The sequence below is a fragment of the Phaenicophaeus curvirostris genome, chromosome 22, assembly GCF_032191515.1.
Source record: "Phaenicophaeus curvirostris isolate KB17595 chromosome 22, BPBGC_Pcur_1.0, whole genome shotgun sequence".
NCBI lineage: Eukaryota > Metazoa > Chordata > Aves > Cuculiformes > Cuculidae > Phaenicophaeus > Phaenicophaeus curvirostris.
The window spans coordinates 6,947,833-6,972,070 of NC_091413.1; the positions used below are offsets into that span (position 1 = coordinate 6,947,833).

The window sequence follows — 24,238 nt, forward strand, 5'->3', positions numbered from 1 at the left end:
CTTCCACCCATTCTCACCCCCCAGCCCCCTTGCCCCCCATTCTCCCCCCAGCCTCCTGCCCCCCATTCTCCCCCAGCCCTCACCCCCCATCTCCCCCACATCCCTCACCCCCAAGTCTCCCCTTTCTCCCCTTCCCTGCCCCCCATTCTCCCCAGTCCCCTGACCCTCATTCTTCCCCATTCTCCGCCCCCCTGCCCCCGTTCTCCCCCCAACCCTCTGCCCCCATTCTCCCCCAGCCTTCTGCCCCCCATTCTCCCCAAGTCCCTCTGACCCCATTCTCCCCCAAGTCCCCCTGCCCCCCATTCTCCCCCCAAGCCCCCTTGACCCCTACCCCCCATTCTCCCCCCCAACCCTCTACCCCCAATTCTCCCCCAAGTCCCTCTGCCCTCATTCTCCCCCTTCTCCCACCTGAACCCCTGCCCCCCATTCTCCCCCCCGACCCTCTACCCCGCTCTCCCTTCCACCGCCCCTGCCCCCCATTCTCCCCCAAGTCCTCTTGCCCCCCATTCTCCCTGCTGACCCCCTGCCCCCCCTTCTCCCGCAGCCCCGCCATGGCCTGCAGCCTGAAGGACGAGCTGCTCTGCTCCATCTGCCTGAGCATCTACCAGGACCCGTGAGCTTCGGCTGCGAGCACTACTTCTGCCGCCGCTGCATCACCGAGCACTGGGTGCGCCAGGAGGCCAGGGCCCCCGTGACTGCCCCGAGTGCCGACGAACCTTTACCGAGCCCACGCTGGCCCCGAGCCTCAGCTGGCCAACATCGTGGAGCGGTACAGCGCCTTCCCCTTGGACGCCATCCTGGGCGCCCAGCGCAGCCCCTTCCCCTGCAAAGACCACGAGAAGGTCAAGCTCTTCCTGCTCCGACCGCGCCGTCGTCGCTTCTTCTGTGACGAGCCTGCCATGCACGAGCAGCACCAGGTCACCAACGTGGATGATGCTTTCGAGGAGCTCCAAGTGAGTCTTGCCTTGCTTTCCTTCCTCGCTTTCCTTCCTCGCTTTCCTTCCTTGCTCCTGGCCATGAAGGATCATCCCTCCAGGCTCCCCAGACCTCAGCTGCTCTTCTGAGCTCTGTCCATCTGTCCCTTCTTCCTCGCTGTTGCTCCATCGCTTCATCCTGTCTGTCTGTCCATCCCTCAATCCACATAGACTCTGCAACCATGGGATCCCCTTCTCCATCCACACTGGGGCTCCTTTGGGACCCGTGCCCCCCATAACCCCTCCATCTGGGTTTCAGCAGGAAAGCTGCCTTGCTGGGATCCTTTTTTTTTCCCCCCAAATCCCCTATTCCATATTTTTTTCCCTTGCAGCGGGAGCTGAAGGAGCAGCTCCAGGGGCTGCAGGAGAGCGAGCGTGGCCACACGGAAGCCCTGCACCTCCTCAAGCGGCAACTGGCTGAGACCAAGGTATGAGGGGGAACGCGCTCTGCTCCCACAGCAACTCACTGACCCCATCCCGGGACCCCCAAAGACCCCAAACCCTGCAAGTTCATGGACCTACTCCAGTCTTCCTTCCCACTACCCCAGAGACCCCAAACCCTGCAAGTTCACGGACCTGCTCCAGTTTTCCTTCCCAGACCCCAAACCCTGCAAGTTCATGGACCTGCTCCACTTTCCTTCCCACTACCCCAAAACCCACTGGCAGGTTGATGAAGCCGCCCATCGGGCTGCTCATTGCTCTTTTATTTCCTTCAGGGCTGCTTTTATTTATCTTTCTGGTTCCTTTTTATTTTATATCCGTCCCCTCCCGCTTACTCAGGGGTTCAGGTTGCGGCGAGATTCAGTTTTCTTTCCAACCCCACCAGCAATGGGGTTATTTTAGGTTGTCTGTAGGGTCAAAAAGCCATCCTTGAGTATCCAGAATTGTTTGGGTTAGAAGGTTGTAGGAATTTATTTGGGGAATTATGGATTCGTGGAGGGGTTGGGCAGGACTGGGGAGTTCTGACACCCCCTGCGCCCCAAAAGTCCTCAGCCAAGAGCCTCCGGGTGACCATCGGAGAGGCCTTCGAGCGGCTGCACCGGCTGCTGCGGGAGCGGCAGAAGGCGATGCTGGAGGAGCTGGAGGCAGATACGGCACGGACGTTGACGGACATCGAGCAGAAGATCCAGCGCTACAGCCAGCAGCTGCGCAAGGTGCAGGAGGGCAGCCAGATCCTCCAGGAACGCTTGGCTGAAGCTGACAAACACGCCTTTTTAGCCGCGTCGCTTCCCTTTCCGAGAGGTGGGTGAGACTGCGATGAGAGTGGGGTCCTCTGTGTCATCCCAACTTCTCCAGCGTCTCTTCTCCACAGGTTGAAGGGAAGATCCATGAGACCAACCTGACCTATGAGGACTTTCCCACATCCAAATACATGGGACCACTGCAATACACATATCTGGAAATCCCTTTTCCAAGATATCCATCCTGGTGAGGGGCGCGGGGATGGGCTGATTGGGGGGTCGGGATGTTCCCGGTGAGGGATTGGGGATGAGGACATTCCTGGCAAGGTTGAAGATGGGGACATTCACATTACCAAGCAAGGCACAGGGATGGGGACATTGCTGGTGAAGAATGGGATGGGGACATCGCCAGCGAGGGATGAGGAGGATGGGGATATCTCCAGTGAGGCATGGAGACATCATTGAAGAAGGATGGGGACATGTCCAGCAAGGGATGATAGAATCATAGAATCACTAGGTTGGAAAAGACCCCAGGATCATCGAGTCCAACCATTCCCAGCAATCACTAACCCATGTCCCTCAGCACCTCGTCCACCCATCCCTTAAACCCCTCCAGGGAAGGGGAATCAACCCCCTCCCTGGGCAGCCTCTGCCAGTGCCCAATGACCCTTTCCATGAAATTTTTTTCCTAATATTCAGCCTAAACTCCCCTGGTGGAGCTTGAGGCCATTCCCTCTTGTCCTGTCCCCTGTCCCTTGGGAGAAGAGCCAGCTCCCTCCTCTCCACAACCTCCTCTCAGGGAGTTGGAGATAGCAAGGAGGTCTCCCCTCAGCCTCCTCTTCTCCAGGCTAAACACCCCCAGCTCTCTCAGCCGCTCCTCTTGTTCTCCAGCCCCCTCACCAGCTTCGTTGCTCTTCTCTGGACTCGCTCCAGAGCCTCAACATCCTTCTTGTGGTGAGGGGCCAGAACTGACCCCAGGATTCGAGGAGCGGTCTCACCAGTGCCGAGTCCAGAGGGAGAAGAACCTCCCTGGCCCTGCTGGCCACACTGGGTCTGATCCAAGCCAAGATGCCATTGGCCTTCTCAGCCACCTGGGCCACTGCTGGCTCATATTCAACCAACCCCCCCAGGTCCTTCTCCTCCAGGCACTTTCCAGCCAGACTTCTCCTAGTCTGGAGCTGCTCAGGGTTGTTGTGCCCCAAGTGCAGGACCCGGCATTTGGCCTTGTTAAACCTCCTGCCGTTGGTCTCAGCCCATGGATCCAGCCTGTTCGGATCCCTGTGCAGAGGGCTGGGATGGAGCAGTCTGTGCTGACATCTGTCCCTCCTTGTCCCTGTGTCCCCCCCAGTGCCGGCAGCCCTGACGCTGGACCCTGGCACAGCTCACCACCGCCTGATCCTCTCCGACGACTGCACCATCGTGGCGTACGGCAACCTGCACCCCCAGCCGCTGCAGGACTCCCCGAAACGCTTCGACGTGGAAGTCTCCGTGCTGGGCTCGGAGGCGTTGGCGGCGGCGTCCACTACTGGGAGGTGGTGGTCTCCGAGAAGACCCAGTGGATGATCGGCTTGGCCCACGAAGCCGTCACCGCAAGGGCAGCATCCAGATTCAACCCAGCCGAGGGTTTATTGCATCGTCATGCACGATGGGAACCAGTACAGCGCCTGCACCGAGCCCTGGACCCGGCTCAACGTCAAGAGCAAGTTGGAGAAGGTGGGCGTCTTCCTGGACTACGACAAGGGCCTTCTCATCTTCTACAACGCCGACGACATGTCCTGGCTCTACACCTTTCGGGAGAAGTTTCCCGGCAAGCTCTGCTCTTATTTTAGCCCCGGGCAGAGTCACGCCAACGGCAAGAACGTCCAACCGCTCCGCATCAACACCGTCCGCATCTAACGGGGCGCCTGGATCCCCACATTCCACGGGTCCCGTCCCTCCTCCTGCCCCCGCCGGGGGTTTTCTCGCTGCTTGGTGGAGGTTTGGGCTGCTCCTGCCCCGGGAACTGCCCGCGGCGCTGGGCAGGATCCGGCCTTTGCACCCCGTCGCCTCTTCTCTCTGGCTGGGCTTCCAGGAGGGGCACGGGGCTTGGTGGAGGGGGGGCCGGGCTGCTGCAATAAATGGATTTGGAGAGAAGGGGCTGGGTGGTGGAGAAGGCTGGGGCTGTGCCACGGCGTGGGGATGGCATCGCGCCGGGATGTGGCACGCCCTGGTGTGGCGCCATGCTGGGACGAGCCACGGTGTGGGTGCAGCACGGTGCTGGGATGCGCCGTGGCGTGGGGACGGGACGTAGCTTGGGTACAACATGGTGCCAGGGCGTGCCACGCTGTGGTACGGTGCCATGCTGGGATGAGCCACGGTGTGGGTACGGCACGGTGCCAGGCTGTGCCACGGCGTGGGTACGGCACGGTGCCAGGCTGTGCCATGGCGTGGATACAGCATGGTGCCAGGCTGTGCCATGGTGTGGGTACAGCACGGTGCCAAGCCATGCCACGGCATGGATACGGCATGGTGCCAGGCTGTGCCACGGTGTGGGTACGGCACGGTGCCAGGCTGTGCCATGGCATGGGGATGGGACATGCCACGGTGTGGGTACGGCACCGTTACAGACTGTGCCACAGCATGGATATGGCATGGTGCCAGGCTGTGCCACAGTGTGGGTACGGCACGGTGCCAGGCTGTGCCATGGCATGGTGCTGGGACGTGCCACGGTGTGGGTACGGCACCGTTGCGGACTGTTCCATGGCATGGATACAGCATGGTGCCAGGTTGTGCCGTGGTGTGGGTACGGCACGGTGCCAGGCTGTGCCATGTCATGGGGACAGGACATGCCACGGTGTGGGTACGGCACCGTTACGGACTGTTCCATGGCATGGATACAGCACGGTGCCAGGCTGTGCCACGGTGTGGGTACGGCACGGTGCCAGGCTGTGCCATGGCATGGTGCTGGGACGTGCCACGGTGTGGGTACGGCACCGTTGCGGACTGTTCCATGGCATGGATACAGCATGGTGCCAGGCTGTGTCATGGTGTGGGTACGGCACAGTGCCAGGCTGTGCCATGGCATGGGGACAGGACATGCCACGGTGTGGGTACAGCACCGTTACGGACTGTGCCATGGCATGGTGCCATGCCAGGCTGTGCCACAGCACGGGTTTGATGCGGTGCCAGTCTGTGCCACGCTGTGGTAAGGTGCCATACTGGGATGTGGTACGTCACGGTGCCAGGACGTGCCGCAGCGTGGGGATGGGACGGCATGGTGCCAGGCTGTGCCGTGGCACAGCTATGAAATGGTGCTGGGTGGCATGTGGACAGTGCCGTGCTGGGCTGTGCCGTGGCGTGAGCCGTATACGTTACACCGTATGCTGTGCCGTGCTATATGCACCGTGCCCCGCGGGACGGTGCCACCGTGCTGTGCCACACGGTCACAGCCCCAGGATGGGTCCCCTATGGGGCTGCTGGGCTTGGGGGGCTGCGATGTGTATGGGACGCGGTCTATAGGGGGGTGGCCTATAGAGGGAGTGAGCTATAGAGCGGGGCTGTATACGGGTGACCTATAGTGGGTGTGATGTGTAGGGCTGGACTGTGTCGGGATGTAATCTATAGGGGATGTGATCTATAGGGGATATGGCCTATCAGGGTGATCAACAGGGACATGATCTAAAAGGGGATGTGACCTGTCAAGAGTGATCAATAGGGGTGATCTATAGGGGAGATCTGTAGGGCTGGGTTGTACAGGGGCTGTGCTCTATAGGGTGCCCTGTAGGGGTGGTTGTCTTGGGGGGCTCTATGGGGGGACTTTATAGGGCTATCTCTATAGGGCTGTGTCTATAGGGCTCGCTATAGCGCTGTCTGTCTCAGGAGGTTCTATAGGGGCAATTCCATAGAGGGGGCTCTATGGGGGGCTCTATAGGGCTATCTCTATAGGTCTGTCTGTCTTGAGGTGCTCCATAGTGGGGGCTCTATAGAGGGAGCTCTATAGGGCTGTGTCTATAGGGCCCTATATAGGTCTGTCTGTCTTGAGGTGCTCCATAGAGGGGGCCCTATAGAGGGGGCTCTATAGGGCCCTATATAGGTCTGTCTGTCTTGAGGTGCTCCATAGTGGGTGGGGGCTCTATAGGGCTGTGTCTATAGGGCTGTCTGTCTTGAGGTGCTCCATAGGGGGGGCTCTATAGAAGGGGCTCTATAGGGCTGTGTCTATAGGACCCTATACAGGTCTGTCTGTCTGGGGGGCTCTATAGGGGGGATGCCATAGGGGGGGCTTTATAGGGGGGATCCCATAGAGGGGACTCTATAGGGTGCAGTACCCCGCCCGTCCGCCAGGCGGCGCTGCCCCCTCCCGCGCTGTCCGGGCGGTGCCGCGGGGGGCGTGGCCAAAGGCTGGTGGGGGCAGCGCCGCCATCTTGGCCCGGGCCCGGCCCCTCCGGTACTGGGGGCTGGGGGGGGGGCTCCGTGGGGCCCATAGTGGGCTGGGGGGGCTGTCGGTGGGACCGAGAGACTGTCTGTGGGGCTGAGGGGCGGGCTTGGGGGCCTGGGGGGCGGCTCCTGGGCTATGGGGGGCTGTTCATGGGGCTGGGGGAGATAGCTAGGGGGCTGGGGGCCTGTCCGTGGGGCTGGGGGGATGGCCAGGGGGGCTCTCTGTGGGGCTACGGAACTGCCTGGGGGGCTGAAGGGCTGTCTATGGGGCTGGGGGGATGGCTATGGGGTTGTCTGTGGAGCTAGGGAACTGCCTGGGGGGCTGAAGGGCTGTGTATGGGGCTGGGGGGATGGCCAGGGGGCTGTCTGTGGGGCTAGGGAACTGCCTGGGGAGTTGAAGGGCTGTCTATGGGGCTTGGGGGGATGGCTAGGGGGTTGTCTGTGGGGCTAGGGAACTGTCTGGGGGGCTGAAGGGCTGTCTATGGGGCTGGGGGGATGGCTAGGGGCTGTCTGTGGGGCTAGGGAACCGCCTGGGGGGCTGAAGGGCTGTCTATGGGGCTGGGGGGATGGCTATGGGGTTGTCTGTGGGGCTAGGGAACTGCCTGGGGGGCTGAAGGGCTGTCTATGGGGCTGGGGGGATGGCTAGGGGCTGTCTGTGGGGCTAGGGAACCGCCTGGGGGGCTGAAGGGCTGTCTATGGGGCTGGGGGGATGGCTATGGGGTTGTCTGTGGGGCTAGGGAACTGCCTGGGGGGCTGAAGGGCTGTCTATGGGGCTGGGGGGATGGCCAGGGGGCTGTCTGTGGGGCTAGGGAACTGCCTGGGGGGCTGGGGGCCTGTTTATGGGGCTGGGGGGGATGGCTAGGGGGTTGTCTGGGGGGCTAGGGAACTGGGGGGTTGGCTGGGGGCCTGTCTATGGGGCTGGGGAGATGTCTGAGGGGCTGAAGGCCTGTGCATGGGACTGGAGGGATGGCTGTGGGCCTGTCTATGGGGCTGGGGGCATGGCTGTGAGGCTGGCTGTGGGGCTAGGGAACTGTCTAGGGGACTGGGGGCCTGTCTGTGGGGCTGGGGGGTGGCTGGTGGCCTGTTCATGGGACTGGGGGGATGGCTAGGGGGCTGTCCAAGGGGCTGGAGGGATGTCTGAGGGGCCGGGGACCTGTCTGTGGGGCTGGAGGAATGGCTGGGGGGCTGTCTGTGGGGATGGGGAGGATGGATGGGGGGCTGGGGTCCTGTCTGTGAGGCTGGGGGGCTGTCTTTGAGGCATGCAGTGCTGGCTGGGGGACATAGGGAGCTGACGTGGGGGAGCTGGGGGGCTACCCATGGGGCTGAGGGTACTCGGTGTGGTTGGGGTCTGTCTGTCTGTGTGTGGGGCAGGCTGGGGGGGGGGCTGGCTGGCTGGCTGGCAGTCCGTGGGGCTGAAGGGCTGTCTGTGGGGTGCCCCCCATGCCCCCCAGCCATGGAGCCGAGCGCGGCGGGGCGCAAGGAGAGGCCGCGGCCCCGGGAGCCGCCGTCCCGCCTGGAGAAGGCCAAGCAGAAATCGGCGCAGCAGGAGCTGAAGCAGCGGCAGCGGGCAGAGGTGAGAAACGAGTGTGCGGGGGGCGCGGAGCAGTGCTGGGGCTAATTCCACCCCTGTTTCCCCTCTCCTTTCCCCTCCCTTTTCCCCTCTACTCATTTACCCCTCTTTATCCCCCCCTTTCCCCTGTTAGCACCCCATTTTCACCCCCCTTTTCCCCTGTTATCCCCCCATTATCTCCCAGTTACACTCTCTTTATCCCCCCATTTTACCTCCCCTTTTTCCCTGTTATCCCCCCATTTCACCCCTTTTTCCCCCATTAGCCCCAGTTTCACACTCATTATCCCCCCACTTCATTCCTTTTTTTCCCATATTATCCTGCCATTTCACCCTCTTTATCCTCCTTTTCCCCTCCCCTTTTCCCATATTATCCCATTTCACCCTCTTTATCCCCCTTTCCCTCATTTCTCCCCCCTTTCCCCTCATTTCTCCCCCCTTTCCCCTCATTTCTCCCCCCTTTCCCCTCATTTCTCCCCCCTTTCCCCTCATTTCTCCCCCCTTTCCCCTCATTTTTCCCCCCTTTCTCCCCCCTTTCCCCCTTTCTACCCCCTTTCCCCCTTTCTCCCCCCTTTCCCTCTTTCTCCCCCCTTTCCCTCTTTCTCCCCCCTTTACCCCCATTTCACCTCCCTTCCCCCCATTTCACCTCCTTTTCCCCCCATTTCACCCCCCTTTTCCCCTTGTTTCACCCGCTTTCCCCCACTTTACACCCTTTCCCCCATTTTACACCGTTTTCCCCCATTTCACCTCCCTTCTCCCCTCATTTTACCCCATTTTCCCCTCATTTTCCCCTCATTTTCCCCCCCTTTCCCCCCCTTTCCCCCCCAATTCCCCCCCTTTTCCCCCCATTTCACCCCCTTTTCTCTCCCCACACAGATTTACGCCCTCAACCGCGTGATGACGGAGCTGGAGCAGCAGCAGTTTGACTCCTTCTGCAAGCAGATGCAGGCATCCGGCGAGTGACCCCAACCAGCCCCGCTCCCCCTCCTTTTTTCTACCCCCTTTGTTATTTATTCTCAAATAACCCCCTTTTTTTTTTTTTTTTTTTTTTAAATAAACTCTGTGGCCATTCCATGTTTCTCCTGGTCCCTCCGCGGCAGCGGCGGCTGCGTCCCGGCCTGCTGCCGGGTGGGAATAGCGTGGGGGAGAGCGGTTTCGGGGCTGGGTGCCAGAGCAGCTGTGGCTTTGGAGTGCCAGCTCCGGCTGTCCCAGCGCCGAGCCAGCCCGCGGTGTGCCGATTCCCTGCCAGAGGGAACGTTCCTGCCCTCGCCGGGCCTGGATCCGGCCCTGCATCCAGCTTTTGCAGCTGCTCACGCCTCAGGAGCCTCCCCGGGGACCCCGAGTGTTTCTCTCCGCTGCTCTCCCTGCAAGGTTTGACCTTGGCTTCCTTCCTCCACCCACACGCCCTCCTGCTTTTCCAGCTGCCACCGGCCGGCGTCCTCTGGCTTTCCAGAGAGTTCAGATCACCGGTGTCACATCCCCCATTCCCCTTCCACCACCCCAGCGAGCAAACGCCGAGAGAACGGGGATAAAACACGTTAAAAGAGATTATTTCCCTACAGCCACAGGTAAAACAACAAACACCGAACCACTGCCGGTGAATTGATTTCCAGAATCTCTCTGGAGTTTGATCGTCAGCTTTCTTCCCTCAAGGAGGGGGCATCCTCATTTTTGGGGGTGCAAAATAATCCCCCTCCTAATAAATTAACGCTGTACAGCGGGAGTGATCCCTGGTTTTCATGTTCCTCAGAGCTGGGAAGGGTTTGGGGGTCCCCAGAATGGGGTTGTTGGTCTCATAAGGGGGAATGGGGTTTGCTCAACCTCATCCCCAGAGATGTGGTTTTGGGGCTTCCTTGAAGTGGAGCCTTTCCTACCCCTCAATCGTTTCCCTCTTTTAATCCAGGCTTGGATTTGGCGAGGAGAGCGAAGGGAGGTGTCGGTGGAGAGCGAGCAGGAAGGTTTTACTAAGCATGAGGTTGAGTTTTGCAGCTCCAGATGGCGAAGGGGAAGACGATGTAGGACGTGGCCCAGGCGAGGCAATAGACGGAAGCCACCGCGCTTGGCAAGAAGAGCACGGCCAGCACCCCTGCGGATTGGGAAGAGCCTTTGGGATCTGCTCTTTGCCGCCATCGCGATGGGTTTTAATCCTGGCCCTGTCCTTACCTCCAGTATAAACCAGTTTCTTCCAGCGCTGCGACTCCAGCACCTTGTCGTGGGGGTAGAAGCCACGATCCAGCATGAAGAGGATCATGATGCCCGCGGTGACGCCCAGGACGACGATGTTCCCGTCCACCAGTAGGAAGGTGCCCGCCAGCAGCGAGGAGGCGTAGGGACAGGGCAGCCCGCGGTAGGTGAAGGGGATCCCTGCTGGGAGCCAGATGTTCAGCCGTAGAGGGAGAAATCGACCCCAAACCACCCCGAAACCACCCCGAAACGCTTTTCTTACCGCTGGAGAAGAAGCAGAGGCGAGCGAACACGGCCAGCACGTAGGCGATGACCAGCAGCCCGGCCAGCACGCCCTGTGGCTGCAGCAGCAGCGCCGTGGCCAGCCCGAAGGTGGTGAAGTCGGCAAAATCATCCAGTTTGGCCCCTGTGGGGAGCGAGCAGGTGGCTGCCGGGCAGGAAAAATAGGGGGAAAAAGGAGAAGCCGGCAGCGCCTTCGTGAGGCGACGCCATGGACTCACCCAGCGCCGAGCAGGCGTTGAGGCGGCGAGCGACGGCTCCGTCGGCCAAGTCGAGCAGAAAGCCCACCAGCAGCAGCCAGCACGAGTACTGGTATTGCCTGGGGAGGGCGAAACCGGAGTGAGTCCTGCTTTTTGAGCCCTATGCTTCCAGCCCTTTTCTCCCTTTCTCCCCACCTGTTGAGGCTGCAGAGGATGGAGGAGAGCCCGGCCACCAGGTTGGCCACGGAGAGCCCGTTAGCGGCGTTTTTCCGGATGAATTCCAGCATCCAACCCTGCCCTGCGCGTTCGCTCAGGAACAGCTTCTTTGTTGCCTGGAAAACACCTGCAAGGCCCCGAGGCGGCGGTGAAGGGCAGAACCTTCACCCGCTTTTCAACTGAGGAGTTATTTAAATCCCCCCCCACCCCGAGGTAGCAAGTCGGTGCTGGGGAGTTTTTTCCCCTCTTTTCCAGCGCTGCTAAGGAGCTGGAGCGGATTTTAGATGTGCTGCCGCTAGCAGGAGCCTTGCTGGCTGTTCCCGTCCTCAAACCAAAGCCGTTCCCCTCCTCAAACCAAACCAAAAAGCCTTTTAGCAAGCAGCAGGATTTTTATCAAGCCCTGCCTTTTATCTTTACCCACCAGAGGCGAAAACGAAACCAAAGAAGCAATAAAATAACCACAAAAAAGAAACAAAAAAAAAGAAGAAAAATAAATCCAAACCCAACCTTAGACTAAAAACCAACCCCAGGTTTAAGCTCTACCGATCTTATATACCTATAGGGCTAAGCTTTAGAGAAAGAGTTTAAGGGTCATGTCCTACTAGTGGGCTTTGCACCCTGCCTTTGCCGTGGTCCCAAAGCCAGGCAAGCTGGGAAGATCCTTCATCTGAAAGAAAACAGCACGTCAGAGCAAAACAAGAGCCACCCCTCCCCTCGCCGCCCCCCGGTACCCGCTCCCGGCTGAGCCCGGGCCAACTCGGCACCATCCAGGCTGAGTCCAGGCCAACTCAGCACAGTCCCAGCCCTGAGACACCATCAAAAACGGCTCCTGGGATGTAAAAAAAAAAACCAAACCCACTAGGCAAGGAATTAAAAGTACATTCCTGGAGCTGGGAATCTTGCCGGGGTCCGTGGCTCTGCGTGCCGGCAGTGGGATGGATGTGACCTTTGGACACCGCGCCCCGAGTTGCCGGCACGGCTCGAGTTGGGTGGTTGGAGATGGAAAATCCACCCCTTAACCTGTTGGGATGGTCGCTCTGCTGCCTCCAAATTTAACTGGATCTGGTGGGTTTGGCTGGTTGAGCTCCTATCTGGTGCCACCTCTTCATCTTCCTGGCCTGGGGCTGAGCCGGTGGTGTTGGGGTCTCCAAAGATCTCACCCCATCCCCATCCCCACCCTCCCTGGCATCCCCTGTAGGATTAGGCACTGGTTGCTTGTTACTAGCGCTGCTGTAACACCGTATCTGGGCTCCGGTGAGCATCACCAAACCCAAACATCTCCCTGCAAACCAGCCTTGCCCGCTCTTGCCATTTCCAGCCCCAAAAGCGAAGGGAGGGACTTCCTCAGCTCCGAACCGCTGCCACTGCAGTTTTATTACTCTCTCTGGGGTTAAAAAAAGGCAGTTTGGGCTTTTCCTGGGTGACCCTGTGTGCTTTGTGGGGTACTTGCACTTGTACCCCCGCGAGGATGAGGAGAAAAGGGGGTTCGGCTGGGGGAGGCGCAGAATTAACCCATTTTGGGGGGCTGCTTTCTTGTTTTTATGCTTTTCTGCCCCGATTTGCGTGGCTGAGCAAGCCGAGCTCGGCCAACAACCCTTATTTTTCAAATATACCCCCCAAAATGATGATTTTTTTCAGGGGGAGGGGGGGAAAGGAGGCACCTTGCAAAGGGGTCAAGTGGCATTGGGGTGTTGAGGTGGCACTTACCGACCGGCGGTGACACCATCCACATGGCTGCGGTGGCGGGGACAGTGGCGGTGACGCCGCAGCGAAGGGGGGAAACTGAGGCAGGGGCACTTGGGCGAGTGTTCGCTGAGACCGTGTTATATAAGGAAAAGCTTCGCCGGCTGAGTCACCGCGCCGGGGGTGGGTCTGGCCAGAGGACACGGGGGGTTCGGAGGCGGCTGGCACCACCGGCGAGGGAGGAGCTGCCCCGGGGGGCCCAGGCGACTGTGCCAGCCTCACAGAACCCGTGCCAGCCTTGCGGGGCTGATGCCAGCCTCGCAGCACCCGTTCCAGGATCACAGCACCGATGCCAGGCTTCCAGCACCAATGCCAGCCTTGCAGCACCCATTCCAACCTTCCAGCGCCGATGCCAGCCTTGCAGCACCCATTCCAACCTTCCAGCGCCGATGCCAGCCTTGCAGCACCCATTCCAGATTTCCAGTGCCAATTCCAGCCTTGCAGCACCCATTCCAGATTTCCAGTGCCAATTCCAGCCTTGCAGCACCCATTCCAGGCTCGCAGCACCGATATCAGGTATGGATCACCCGTGCCAGCCTTGTAGCGCCCATACCAGTCTCACAGCACCCATGTCCTTCTTTTAGCACCCACATCATGTTTGTAGCACCCACATCAGGCTCCCAGCACCCAAACTGAGATCCCAGTGCCCAAACTGGGCTCCCAGCACCCAAACTGAGCTCCCAGCACCCAAACTGGGTTCCCAGCACCCAAACTGGGTTCCTAGCACCCAAGCTGAGCTCCCAGCACCCAAGCTGAGGTCCCAGCACCCAAGCTGAGCTCCCAGCTCCCAAACTGAGCACTCAGACCAAGGTCCCAGAACTCCAACTGAGCTCTCAGCACCCAAACTGGGCTCCCAGCATCCAAACTGGGCTCCCAGCACTCAAACTGGGCTCCCAGCACTCAAACTGAGCTCCCAGCACCCAAACTGAGCTCCCAGCTCCCAAACTGAGCACTCAAACCGAGGTCCCAGCACTCAGACCGAGGGCCCAGCACTCAAACTGAGCTCTCAGCTCCCAAGCTGAGCTCCCAGCATCCAAACTGAGCTCCCAGCACCCAAACTGGGCTCCCAGCACCCAAACAGCTCCCAGCACCCAAACTGGGCTCCCAGCACCCAAACTGAGCTCCCAGCACCCAAACTGGGCTCCCAGCACCCAAACTGGGCTCCCAGCACCCAAACTGGGCTCCCAGCACCCAAACAGCTCCCAGCACCCAATCTGAGGTCTCAGCACCCAATCTGAACTCCCAGCTCCCAAACTGAGCACTCAAACCAAGGTCCCAGCACTCAGACCAAGGTCCCAGCACTCAAGCTGAGCTCCCAGCACCCAAGCTGAGCTCCCAGCACCCAAACTGGGCTCCCAGCACCCAAACTGAGTGCCCAGCACCCAAACTGGGCTCCCAGCACCCAAACTGGGCTCCCAGCACCCAAACAGCTCCCAGCACCCAATCTGAGGTCTCAGCACCCAATCTGAACTCCCAGCTCCCAAACTGAGCACTCAGACCAAGGTCCCAGCCCTCAAACTGAGCTCTCAGCACCCAAACTGGGCTCCCAGCATCCAAACTGGGCTCCCAGCACCCTTCCCCTGCCCGCAGCACCCGTGCCGTGTTTGGTGTCACAAGTTGGGGCGGCCTCAGCCCCCCGAGCCCCGAGCAAAGGGCCCTGGCGTGCCGGGGAAGCACCATCGGGCACTGTTGGCGATGCCGAAGCCGCGGGAAGGGCAAAGGTCAGCGAGGACGCGGTGACAAGGGGCCAATAAAACTCCCATGGCCCCACGGCAGGAATTTTCCACTCGCATCCCGCGGGGAATCGCAGGGCGCTGGTGGCACCATCGCTGCGGGGTGCCGGGGTGGAGTTGGGGTGACCCGTCTGGGGGTCCCTGGGGTGCTGCCCGCGGCGAGGTGGCTACTGAAAAGCCTCTTTGTTTGCCCGTCACGCGCTGGCGGTTGCGAAGCGACAACCAGGCCAGGAGGGCAGGAGAGAAGCCCGGCCATGGGCGTCCAGCCCTGAGGCACCCGGAGGGGACCATCCCCGGGGCCTCGGGGCACCTCAGGGGGGGCATCTCTGTGCCCATGGCACCACGCTGGGTGCCCAGCCCTCTGGAACCACACGGGGCTGGCATCAGGGCTTCTCAGGGAGCCCATCTGAGTGGTATCAGGGCACCCGGAGGGCATCCAGCCCTGTGGAATCAGGGTGGCTCCTTCTCCCTGTGGCTCCTGGGCATCTCTGGGTGCCCATCCCCGTGGTATCTTGGCATCTCTGGGTGCCCATCCCTGTGGTTTCTTGGCATCTCTGAGTGCCCATCCCCATGGTATCTTGGCCCCTCTGGGTGCCCATCCCCATGGTATCCTGGCTCCTCAGGGCAAACTATCCCCATGGCCCACATGGGTGTCTCTGGGAGCCCATCTGGGTGGTATTAGTGCACCCGGAGGGCATCCATCCCTGGGGAATCAGGGAGGCTCCTTGTCCCTGTGGCTCCTGGGTCTCTCTGGGTGCCCATCCCCATGGAATCTGGTCCCCTCTGGGTGCCCATCCCCGTGGTATCTTGGCATCTCCGGGTGCCCATCCCCGTGGTATCTGGGCCCCTCTGGGTGCCCCCCAGGCCGTGCCAGCCACCCCCACACCGCACAGAGGACACAGGGGATGCCAGCGCTGTGGGTTTATTTGTGTGATGCTGTGCCAGGGGGTCACCGCTGCCACCATTGCTCAGTTATGGATCATGGTCTGTAAGAAGGGAGAAGCTGCTCAGGGGAGAGCGGGCGCCTGAGCAACCTGGTACCCTGGGCACCCCAGCATCCTGGTACCCTGGCACCCAGCACCCTGGCACCCCAGCACCATGTTACCCTGGCACCTTGGCACGCTAGCACCATGGAACCATGGGATCCAGCATCCTGGCACCCCAGCACCCTGGCACTGTGGCACCCTGGTACCCCAGCACCCTGGCATTCTAGCACCCCAGCACCCTGGAACCCCAGGACCCTGGCACCCAGCACCCTGGCACCCCAGCACCCTGGCACCATGGCACCCAGCACCTTGACACCCCAGAACCCTGGCACCCCAGCACCGCAACACCCTGGGGCCCTGGTATCCTGGTACCCTGGCACCCAGCACCCTGGCACCCCGGCACCATAGCACCCCAGCAGCCTGGCATGGCACCCTGGCATCCTGGCACATCAGCATCTTGATGTCCTGGCATCTTAGCACCCTAGCACCCTGGTACCCCAGCCCCCTGGCATCCAGCACCCTGGCACCCTGGAACCCCAGCACCCTGGCTCCCCAGCACCCTGGTACCATGGCACCCAGCACCTTAACACCCCAGAACCCTGGCACCCCAGCAGCGCAACACCCTGGGGCCCTGGTATCCTGGTACCCTGGCACCCAGCACCCTGGCACCCCGGCACCATAGCACCCCAGCAGCCTGGCACCCTGGCACATCAGCATCTTGACGTCCTGGCATCTTGGCACCCCAGCACCCTGGTACCCCAGAACCCTGGCACCCTGGTCCCTGGTACCCCAGCACCCTGGCACCATGGCACCCAGTATCCTGGCACCCCAGCACCCCAGCACCCAGCACCCTGGCACCCCATCTCCTCAGCACCCCCTGCTCTTGTCCCCCCATTTGCCCACCTCTTCCATCCAGTCCTCGAAGGCCGAGACGCGGGTGAAGACCGTTGGCTTCTTGCTGGCGTTGCAGCCCAGCCCGGAGACGAAGCTGGCGATGCCGTGAACCTCCCAGTGCCCATCAGCCGCCTGGCAGTTCAGGGGGCCCCCCGAGTCGCCCTGGGGTGCAGGATGGGGAAAGCTGAGCTCCAAGAGGGGTGTCCCCGTGTACATCCCCCACCGTGGCCCCGGCCTGGCCTGGCACTCACGTTGCAGCCGGCTTTCTCATCGCCGCCGGCGCAGATCATGGTTTCGCGGATGGCGAGGATGCCCCACCAGTCGGGCTGGGTGCAGCGCTCGAAGGACACCACGGGCAGCAGCGCTTGCTGCAGCCGCTCCGGCAGAGGCCCCCCCGCTGCCAGCGGGGCGTTAGCGGGGCCAGGGGGCACCCCACGTCCTGCTTGTCTGCCCTGACCATCCAGGGCCACGCACCCAGCCATCCCATCTCCATCCATCCATCCCTCCATCCCTCCATCCCTCCATCCATCCCTCCCTCCAACCCTCCCTCCATCCCTCCCTCCATCCATCCATCCCTCCATCCATCCATCCCTTCCTCCATCCATCCCTCCCTCCATCCATCCCTTCCTCCATCCATCCATCCATTCATCCTTACATTCTTCCATCCTTTCTTCCCTCTTCCCACACATCCCTCCATCCTTCCCATTATCCCACTCTCCTTTTATCCCTCCATTCTTTCCTCCATCCATCTCTCCATCCATCCCACACTTCCATCCATCCCTCCAACCGTTCACCATCCAACCCTCCATCTATTCACTGAACCATCTCCCCATCCCTCCCTCCATCCCCTCAACCATTTCCCGATCCCTCCATCTATCCAACCATCTCCCCACCCTTCCTTCCATCCATCCAACCATCTCCCCATGCCTCCCTCCATCCCCTCAACCATTTCCTGATCCCTTCATCCATCCAACCAACCATCTCCCCACCCGTTCCCTCCATCTATCCCTCCAACCATCTCCCCATCCCTCCCTCCATCCCCTCAACCATTTCCTGATCCATCCATCCACCCAACCAAACATCTCCCTGTCCATTTAACCATCTCCCACCCTTCCTTCCATCCGTCCAACCATCCCCCAGCTAACCCTCCATCTATCCAACCAACCATCTCCCCATCCCTCCCTCCATCCCCTCAACCATTTCCCGATCCCTCTATCAATCTATCCAACCATCTCCCCACCCGTTCCCTCCATCTATCCATCCAACCATCTCCCCATCCCTCCCCTCAACCATTTCCCAACCCCTCTGTCCATCCCTCCAACCATCTCCCCATCCATCCATCCAACCATCTCCCCACCCTTCCTTCCGTTCCTCCAACCATCCCCCAACTAACCCTCCATCTATCCAACCAACCATCTCCCCATACCTCCCTCCATCCCCTCAACCATTTCCCGATCCCTCCATCTATCCATCCGACCATCTCCCCACCCATTCCCTCCATCTATCCATCCAACCATCTCCCCATCCCTCCCCTCAACCATTTCCCAACCCCTCTGTCCATCCCTCCAACCATCTCCCCATCCCTCCAACCATCTCCCACCCTTCCTTCCATCCACCCAACCATCTCCCCACCCTTCCTTCCATCCATCCAACCATCTCCCCATGCCTCCCTCCATCCCCTCAACCATTTCCCAATCCCTCCATCCACCCAACCATCTCCCCACCCTTCCTTCCATCCATCCAACCATCTCCCCACCCTTCCTTCCATCCATCCAACCATCTCCCCATCCCTCCCTCCATCCCCTCAACCATTTCCCAATCCCTCCATCCACCCAACCATCTCCCCACCCTTCCTTCCATCCATCCAACCATCTCCCCATGCCTCCCTCCATCCCCTCAACCATTTCCCGATCCCTTCATCCATCCAACCAACCATCTCCTCATCCCTCTAACCATCTCCCCACCCATCCCTCCATCTATCCATCCAACCGTCTTCCCATCCCTCCCCTCAACCATTTCCCAACCCTTCTGGCCATCCCTCCAACCATCTCCCCATCCAACCAACCACCTCCCCACCCTTCCTTCCATCCCCCCGGCCATCTCCGTGTCCCTGCACCCCAGACGCACTGGAGAGCCGCCCCCAGCCGCTCAGGTAGCAGGGGTATCCATCGGGCAGGACGCTTCCCGCGGGCGGCAGCTGCCCCAGCTGCACCTCCGCATCCAGCACCGCCGGGCGCTGCAGCTTCAGCAGGGCGATGTCATTGCTGCCGCGGGGACACGGCGTATCACAGCGCGTCACGGTGTGTCATAGCGTGTCACGACGTCCCCAGCCGCCCTGGGGAGCCTCGCTTACCCGCAGGCCACGCAGGAGCTTCGCCATTTGGGGTGGACGAAGATGTCGTCGGGGTTCACTGGGATGCGCTGCTCGGGGCCCTCCGCAGCACCCATGTCGTACTCGCCCAGCACCACCTCGTAGGTGAGGGAGGAGCTGCCCGGGATGGGGATGTTAGGGGGTGCTGCACCCATCCTGCACCCAGCACCCTCTCCATGCACCCAACACCCTCTCCATGCACCCAGCACCCTCTCCATGCACCCAGCACCCTCTCCATACAACCAACACCCTCTCCATGCACCCAGCACCCTCCCCATGCACCCTGCACCCTCTCCATGCAGCCAGCACCCTCTCCATGCGCCCTGCACCTCCTCCATGCACCCATCCTGCACCCAGCACCCCCTCCATGCACCCTGCACCCTCTTCATGCGCCCTGCACCTCCTCCATGCACCCATCCTGCACCCAACACCCTCTCCATGCAGCCAGCACTCTCTTCATGCATCCTGCACCCTCTCCATGCACCCAGCACCCCCTCCATGCACTCAGCACCCTCTCCATGCACCCTGCACCCTCTTCATGCACCCAGCACCTCCACCATACACCCAGCACCCCCTCCATGCACCCAGCACCCCTCTCCATGCATCCATCACCCTCCCCATGCACCCTGCACCCTCTCCATGCACCCAGCACCTCCACCATGCACCCAGCACCCTCTCCATGCACCCAGCACCTCCACCACGCACCCTGCACCCTCTCCAAGTGCCCTGCAACTCCTCCATGCACCCATCCTGCACCCAGCACCCCCTCCATGCACCCTGCACCCTCTCCATGCCCCCATCCTGCACCCAGCGGCCCTTCCATGCACCCACCCTGCTCCCTGCGCACCCCTGCACTCAGCACCTCCTCCATGCACCCATCCTGCACCTCCCTGCCTCCCTCCTCTACCTTTCCTGCACCATCTCCGTGCACCCATCCCTGCACCCTGCATAACCTTAATGCACCTTGCACCTTCCTGCCCCCCAGCACCTCGCAGCCTCCCCACGTGCTCTCCAAGCACCTGTCCTTGCACCCTGCACCTTCCTTCATCCCCCTGTACCCCTCCTTCATCCTGCATCCCCCTGCATCCTCTCCGTGCATCCATCCTGCACCCTGCACCCACTCCCACACCCCCAGTAGCTCCCTGCACCCTCCCTGCATGCCCTCCATGCACTCTGCACCATCCCTGCATCCCCCTACAACCATCCCTGCCTCCCCCCTGCACCCCCCTGCATGCATCCCAGCCCCCCAGCAGCTCTCTGCGCCCTCCCTGCATGCCCTCCATGCGCCTGGCCTTGCACCCTGGTCCTTCCTTTCATCCCTACTGCATCCCCCTGTACCCCTCCTTCATCCTGCATCCTCTCCATGCACTCATCCTGCACCCCACTGCACCCATCCCTGCCCCCCAGCACCTCCCTGCACCCTGTGGCCTCCCTGCATGCCCTCCACGCCCCCATCCTTGCACCCTGCACCTCTCCTGCATCCCACTGCAACCTGCATCCCCTCCATGCACCCTCCCAGCACCCCCGTACCCCCCACCCTGGGGGTCCCTTACGAGATGCAGTGAGCGGCCGTCATCACCCAGTTGGCTGCGATCAGGGTCCCTCCACATGTGTGACGGAAGGATCCGTCCTTCTCGTACTGCAGCGAGATCTATGGGGAGATTTGCAGATGACACTAAGCTGGGTGGGAGCTGGATCTGCTGGAGGGTCGGGAGGCTCCAAAGGGATCTGAACAGGCCGGATCCATGGGCTGAGACCAATGGGATGAGGGTTAACAAGGCCAAATGCCGGGTCCTGCACTTGGGGCACAACAACCCTGAGCAGCTCCAGACTAGGAGAAGTCTGGCTGGAAAGTGCCTGGAGGAGAAGGACCTGGGGGGGTTGGTGACAGCGACTGACCATGAGCCAGCAGTGGCCCAAGTGGCCAAGAAGGCCAATGGCATCTTGGCTTGGATCAGACATGGCGTGGCCAGCAGGGCCAGGGAGGTTCTTCTCCCTCTGGACTCGGCCCTGGTGAGACCGCTCCTCGAATCCTGGGGTCAGTTCTGGGCCCCTCACCACAAGAAGGATGTTGAGGCTCTGGAGCGAGTCCAGAGAAGAGCAACGAAGCTGGTGAGGGGGCTGGAGAAGAAGAGGAGCGTCTGAGAGAGCTGGGGGTGTTTATCCTGGAGAAGAGGAGGCTGAGGGGAGACCTCATTGCTCTCTCCAACTGCCTGAGAGGAGGTTGTGGAGAGGAGGGAGCTGGGCTCTTCTCCCAAGGGACAGGGGGACAGGATGAGAGGGAATGGCCTCAAGCTCCTCCAGGGGAGGTTCAGGCTGAATATGAGGAAAATATTTTTCCCGGAAAGGGTCATTGGTCCCTGTCAGAGGCTGCCCAGGGAGGGGGTTGAGTCCCCTTCCCTGGAGAGGTTTAAGGGACGGGTGGATGAGGTGCTGAGGGACATGGGTTAGTGATTGATGGGAATGGTTGGACTCGATGATCCGATGGGTCTTTTCCAACCTGGTGATTCTATGATTCTATGAGACTGGTGGGTGCCCTGGCACCCATGGGTGCCCCTCGTCCGCCACTGCAACCCCCCACCCGTGCCCAGCTCACCTGCCAGGGCCAGCTGTAGGGTGTAGCATCCTCACCGTTGACCACTCGTGACTGCGGCAGCACCGCAGCACGGCTACCTGCAGGATGGGGAGAACATCACCACAGGGCACCCCGCAACCCCGGCACAGGTGGGGATGGGGTGGAGGGAAGGACAGGGAGATGTTTGGAGGGATGGAGGGAGGGGTGGGGAGATGGATGGATGGATGGATGGAGAGGTGGAGGGATGCATGGATGGATGGATGGATGGATGGATGGATGGATGGAAGGAAGGAAGGATGGATGGATGGATGGATGGATGGATGGATGGATGGATGGAGACATAGATGGAGGGATGGGGAGGTGGTTGGGGAGATGAAGAGATGGGTGGAGAGAAGGATGAATGGATGGATGGATGGATGGATGGATGGATGGATGGATGGATGGATGGATGGATGGGTGGATGGACGGACGGATGGATGGATGGGTGGATAGATAGATGGAGGGACAAGGAGATGGGTGGATGGATGGAGGGATAGATGGATGGATGGAGGGATAGATGGATGGATGGAGGGATGAGGACCTGGTTGGTGGAATGAAGAGATGGGTGGAGAGATGCATGGATGGACGGAAGGATGGATGGATGAATGGATGGAGAGATAGATGGATGGATGGAGGGATGAGGAGCTGGTTGGGGGGATGAAGGAATGGAAGGGGAGATGGTTGGGGGATAGAGGGAGGGATTGGGACATGAGTTTGGGGCTCAGGGACACAGGTCGGGGGCTCGGGGACACCTTACCAGCGGCCACCAGCAGCAGGAGGAGACTCAGCATCATGGTCCTGGCTCAGTCGGGGCGCATGGGGGTGGCTGCCAGCCTTAAATCCCCCCAGTTATCAGGGGGGCCCAAGGGCACCCTTGGGAAGGGACACCCGGTACCCACCTGGGGCTGGGGGGGTTAACCATTAACCTTGGCCTTGGGGGGACGTGGCACCCGGCACCCAGCCAGCTGTGCTCCGCGGGGACCCTACGGACCCTGTGCCCCTATAGACCCCCATACACCCCCTGCCCCTGCCCCTGGTACCCCTAGACACCCTGTAAACCCTAGACACCCCCTATAGACTCCATATTCAACTGCACTGGTGCCCCCTATAGCCCCTAGAGACCCCATAACCCCCATGGCCCTGTAGACCCCATGTCCCTCTGCCCTTACAAACCCTATAGACTGCTGTGCCCCTACAGACCCCATACCCATTTTCTCCTGGCACCTCCCATAGCCCCTATAGACCCCATAGACCCCTGTGCCCCTATAGTCTCCTGTACCCCTATAGATCCCATACCCCCTTGTCCCTATAATCCCCATAACCCCTATAGACTCCTGTGTCCCTATCAACCCCATACCTCTCTGCCCCTGGTGCCCTGCTGTGCTCCTATAGACCCCACAACCCCCTGCACCAGTGCCCCCTATAGCCCCTAAAGCCCCTATAGATTCCTGTGCTCCTACAGACCCCCCTGCCCCTGGTGGCCCCTATAGTCCCCATAACCCCTATAGCTCCTAGAGTCTCCTGTGCCCCTATAGACCCCATACCCCCTGCCCTATAGTCCTTATAGCAGCTCCCTGTGACCCTACAGACCCCATAACCCCTGCCCTATAGTCCCTATAGCTGCTCCCTGTGACCCTACAGACCCCATACCCCCAGCCCTATAGTCCCTATAGCTGCTCCCTGTGACCCTACAGACCCCATACCCCCAGCCCTATAGTCCCTATAGTTCCCTGTGACCCTACAGACCCCATACCCCCAGCCCTATAGTCCCTATAGTTCCCTGTGACCCTACAGACCCCATACCCCCTGCCCTATAGTCCCTATAGCTCCCTGTGACCCCCTATAGACCCTATAGACCCCCTATAGTCCCTATAGACCCCCCTGCCCCTGGTGCCCCCCCATAACCCCCATGCCCCTATAGACCCCATACCTCCAGTGTCCCCCACAGCCCTAGAACCCCTATAGGTCCAGTGTCCCCACAGCCCCCCCAGTGCCCCACAACCCCTGGGGTCCCCTATAGCCCCCATAGTGCTCCGGGCCCCCTGTGCCCAGGGGCTGGGGGGGTCCTATGGGGGCACTGCATGCCCCATGGTCCCAGTCGTGTCACCCCCACGTCCCTATGGGCAAGCACAGAGCTGCCCATGGTGTCCCCTGCTGTCCCCACACTGTCCCCACGGTGTCCCCACACACCCATATCCCCATGGGCAAGCATAGAGCTGCCCAATGGTGTCCCCTTCTGTCCCCACGGTGTCCCCACACTGTCCCCACGGTGTCTCCCCCCACTCCGTGTCCCCATGGGCAAGCACTGAGCTGCCCCACGCTGTCCCCACAGGTGTCCCCTGCTGTCCCCACGGTGTCCCCACCCCTCCACCCCCCCATAGGCAAGCACAGAGCTGCCCCACGCTGTCCCCTGCTGTCCCCACACGTCCCCACGCTGTCCCCATGGTGTCCTCACCCCCCCATGTCCCCACGGGAAAGCACTGAGCTGCCCCACGCTGTCCCTACAGTGTCCCCACGGTGTCCCCACTCCCCCACGTCCCCATGGGCAAGCACAGAGCTGCCTTCACGGTGTCCCCTGCTGTCCCCACCCCACGGTGTCCCCACGGTGTCCCCATCGTGTCCCCACCCCTCCATGTCCCCATGGGCAAGCACAGAGCTGCCCAATGGTGTCCCCTTCTGTCCCCACGGTGTCCCCACACTGTCCCCACTCCCCCCTCCTCCATAGGCAAGCACAGAGCTGCCCCACGCTGTCCCCTGCTGTCCCCACACGTCCCCACGCTGTCCCCATGGTGTCCTCACCCCCCCATGTCCCCACGGGCAAGCACTGAGCTGCCCCACGGTGTCCCTACAGTGTCCCCTGCTGTCCCCACGGTATCCCCCCCC

General features: G+C 61.1%; 3 protein-coding genes across 11 annotated transcripts; 2 read left to right on the forward strand and 1 right to left on the reverse strand.

The window, feature by feature from the left end:
• Positions 1-551: 551 nt before the first annotated feature.
• On the forward strand, positions 552-4,427 carry LOC138730139 (E3 ubiquitin-protein ligase TRIM62-like). Its single transcript, XM_069875010.1, is given in 12 exon segments — positions 552-612; positions 615-677; positions 680-745; positions 748-953; positions 1,307-1,402; positions 1,961-2,196; positions 2,271-2,367; positions 2,369-2,402; positions 3,504-3,665; positions 3,668-3,739; positions 3,742-3,777; positions 3,780-4,427. Coding segments are annotated over 12 exon segments (1,401 nt in total). The 3' UTR covers positions 4,052-4,427.
• Positions 4,428-6,536: 2,109 nt separating this feature from the next.
• SVBP (small vasohibin binding protein) lies at positions 6,537-9,207 on the forward strand. Its single transcript, XM_069875005.1, has 3 exons — positions 6,537-6,578; positions 8,020-8,141; positions 9,012-9,207. Exons 2-3 carry the CDS (start codon positions 8,022-8,024, stop codon positions 9,096-9,098), a joined length of 207 nt encoding a protein of 68 aa, XP_069731106.1. The 5' UTR covers positions 6,537-6,578; positions 8,020-8,021; the 3' UTR covers positions 9,099-9,207.
• Positions 9,208-9,670: 463 nt separating this feature from the next.
• Positions 9,671-22,360, reverse strand: CELA3B (chymotrypsin like elastase 3B). 9 transcript variants are annotated; one of them, XM_069874974.1, is made up of 10 exons: positions 22,113-22,360; positions 21,338-21,414; positions 20,295-20,392; positions 18,724-18,858; positions 18,498-18,634; positions 16,622-16,767; positions 16,380-16,532; positions 11,617-11,681; positions 10,994-11,141; positions 10,742-10,917 (listed from the first exon to the last, which is right to left on the reverse strand). In XM_069874974.1, coding segments are annotated over exons 1-9 (849 nt in total). In that variant the 5' UTR covers positions 22,150-22,360; the 3' UTR covers positions 10,742-10,917; positions 10,994-11,140. The 9 variants fall into 9 exon arrangements, with proteins under 9 accessions (XP_069731077.1, XP_069731078.1, XP_069731082.1 ...); XM_069874973.1 differs by having other exon boundaries at positions 11,571-11,681; XM_069874975.1 differs by lacking the exons at positions 10,742-10,917; positions 10,994-11,141; positions 11,617-11,681 and adding an exon at positions 15,397-15,476.
• Positions 22,361-24,238: the final 1,878 nt, after the last annotated feature.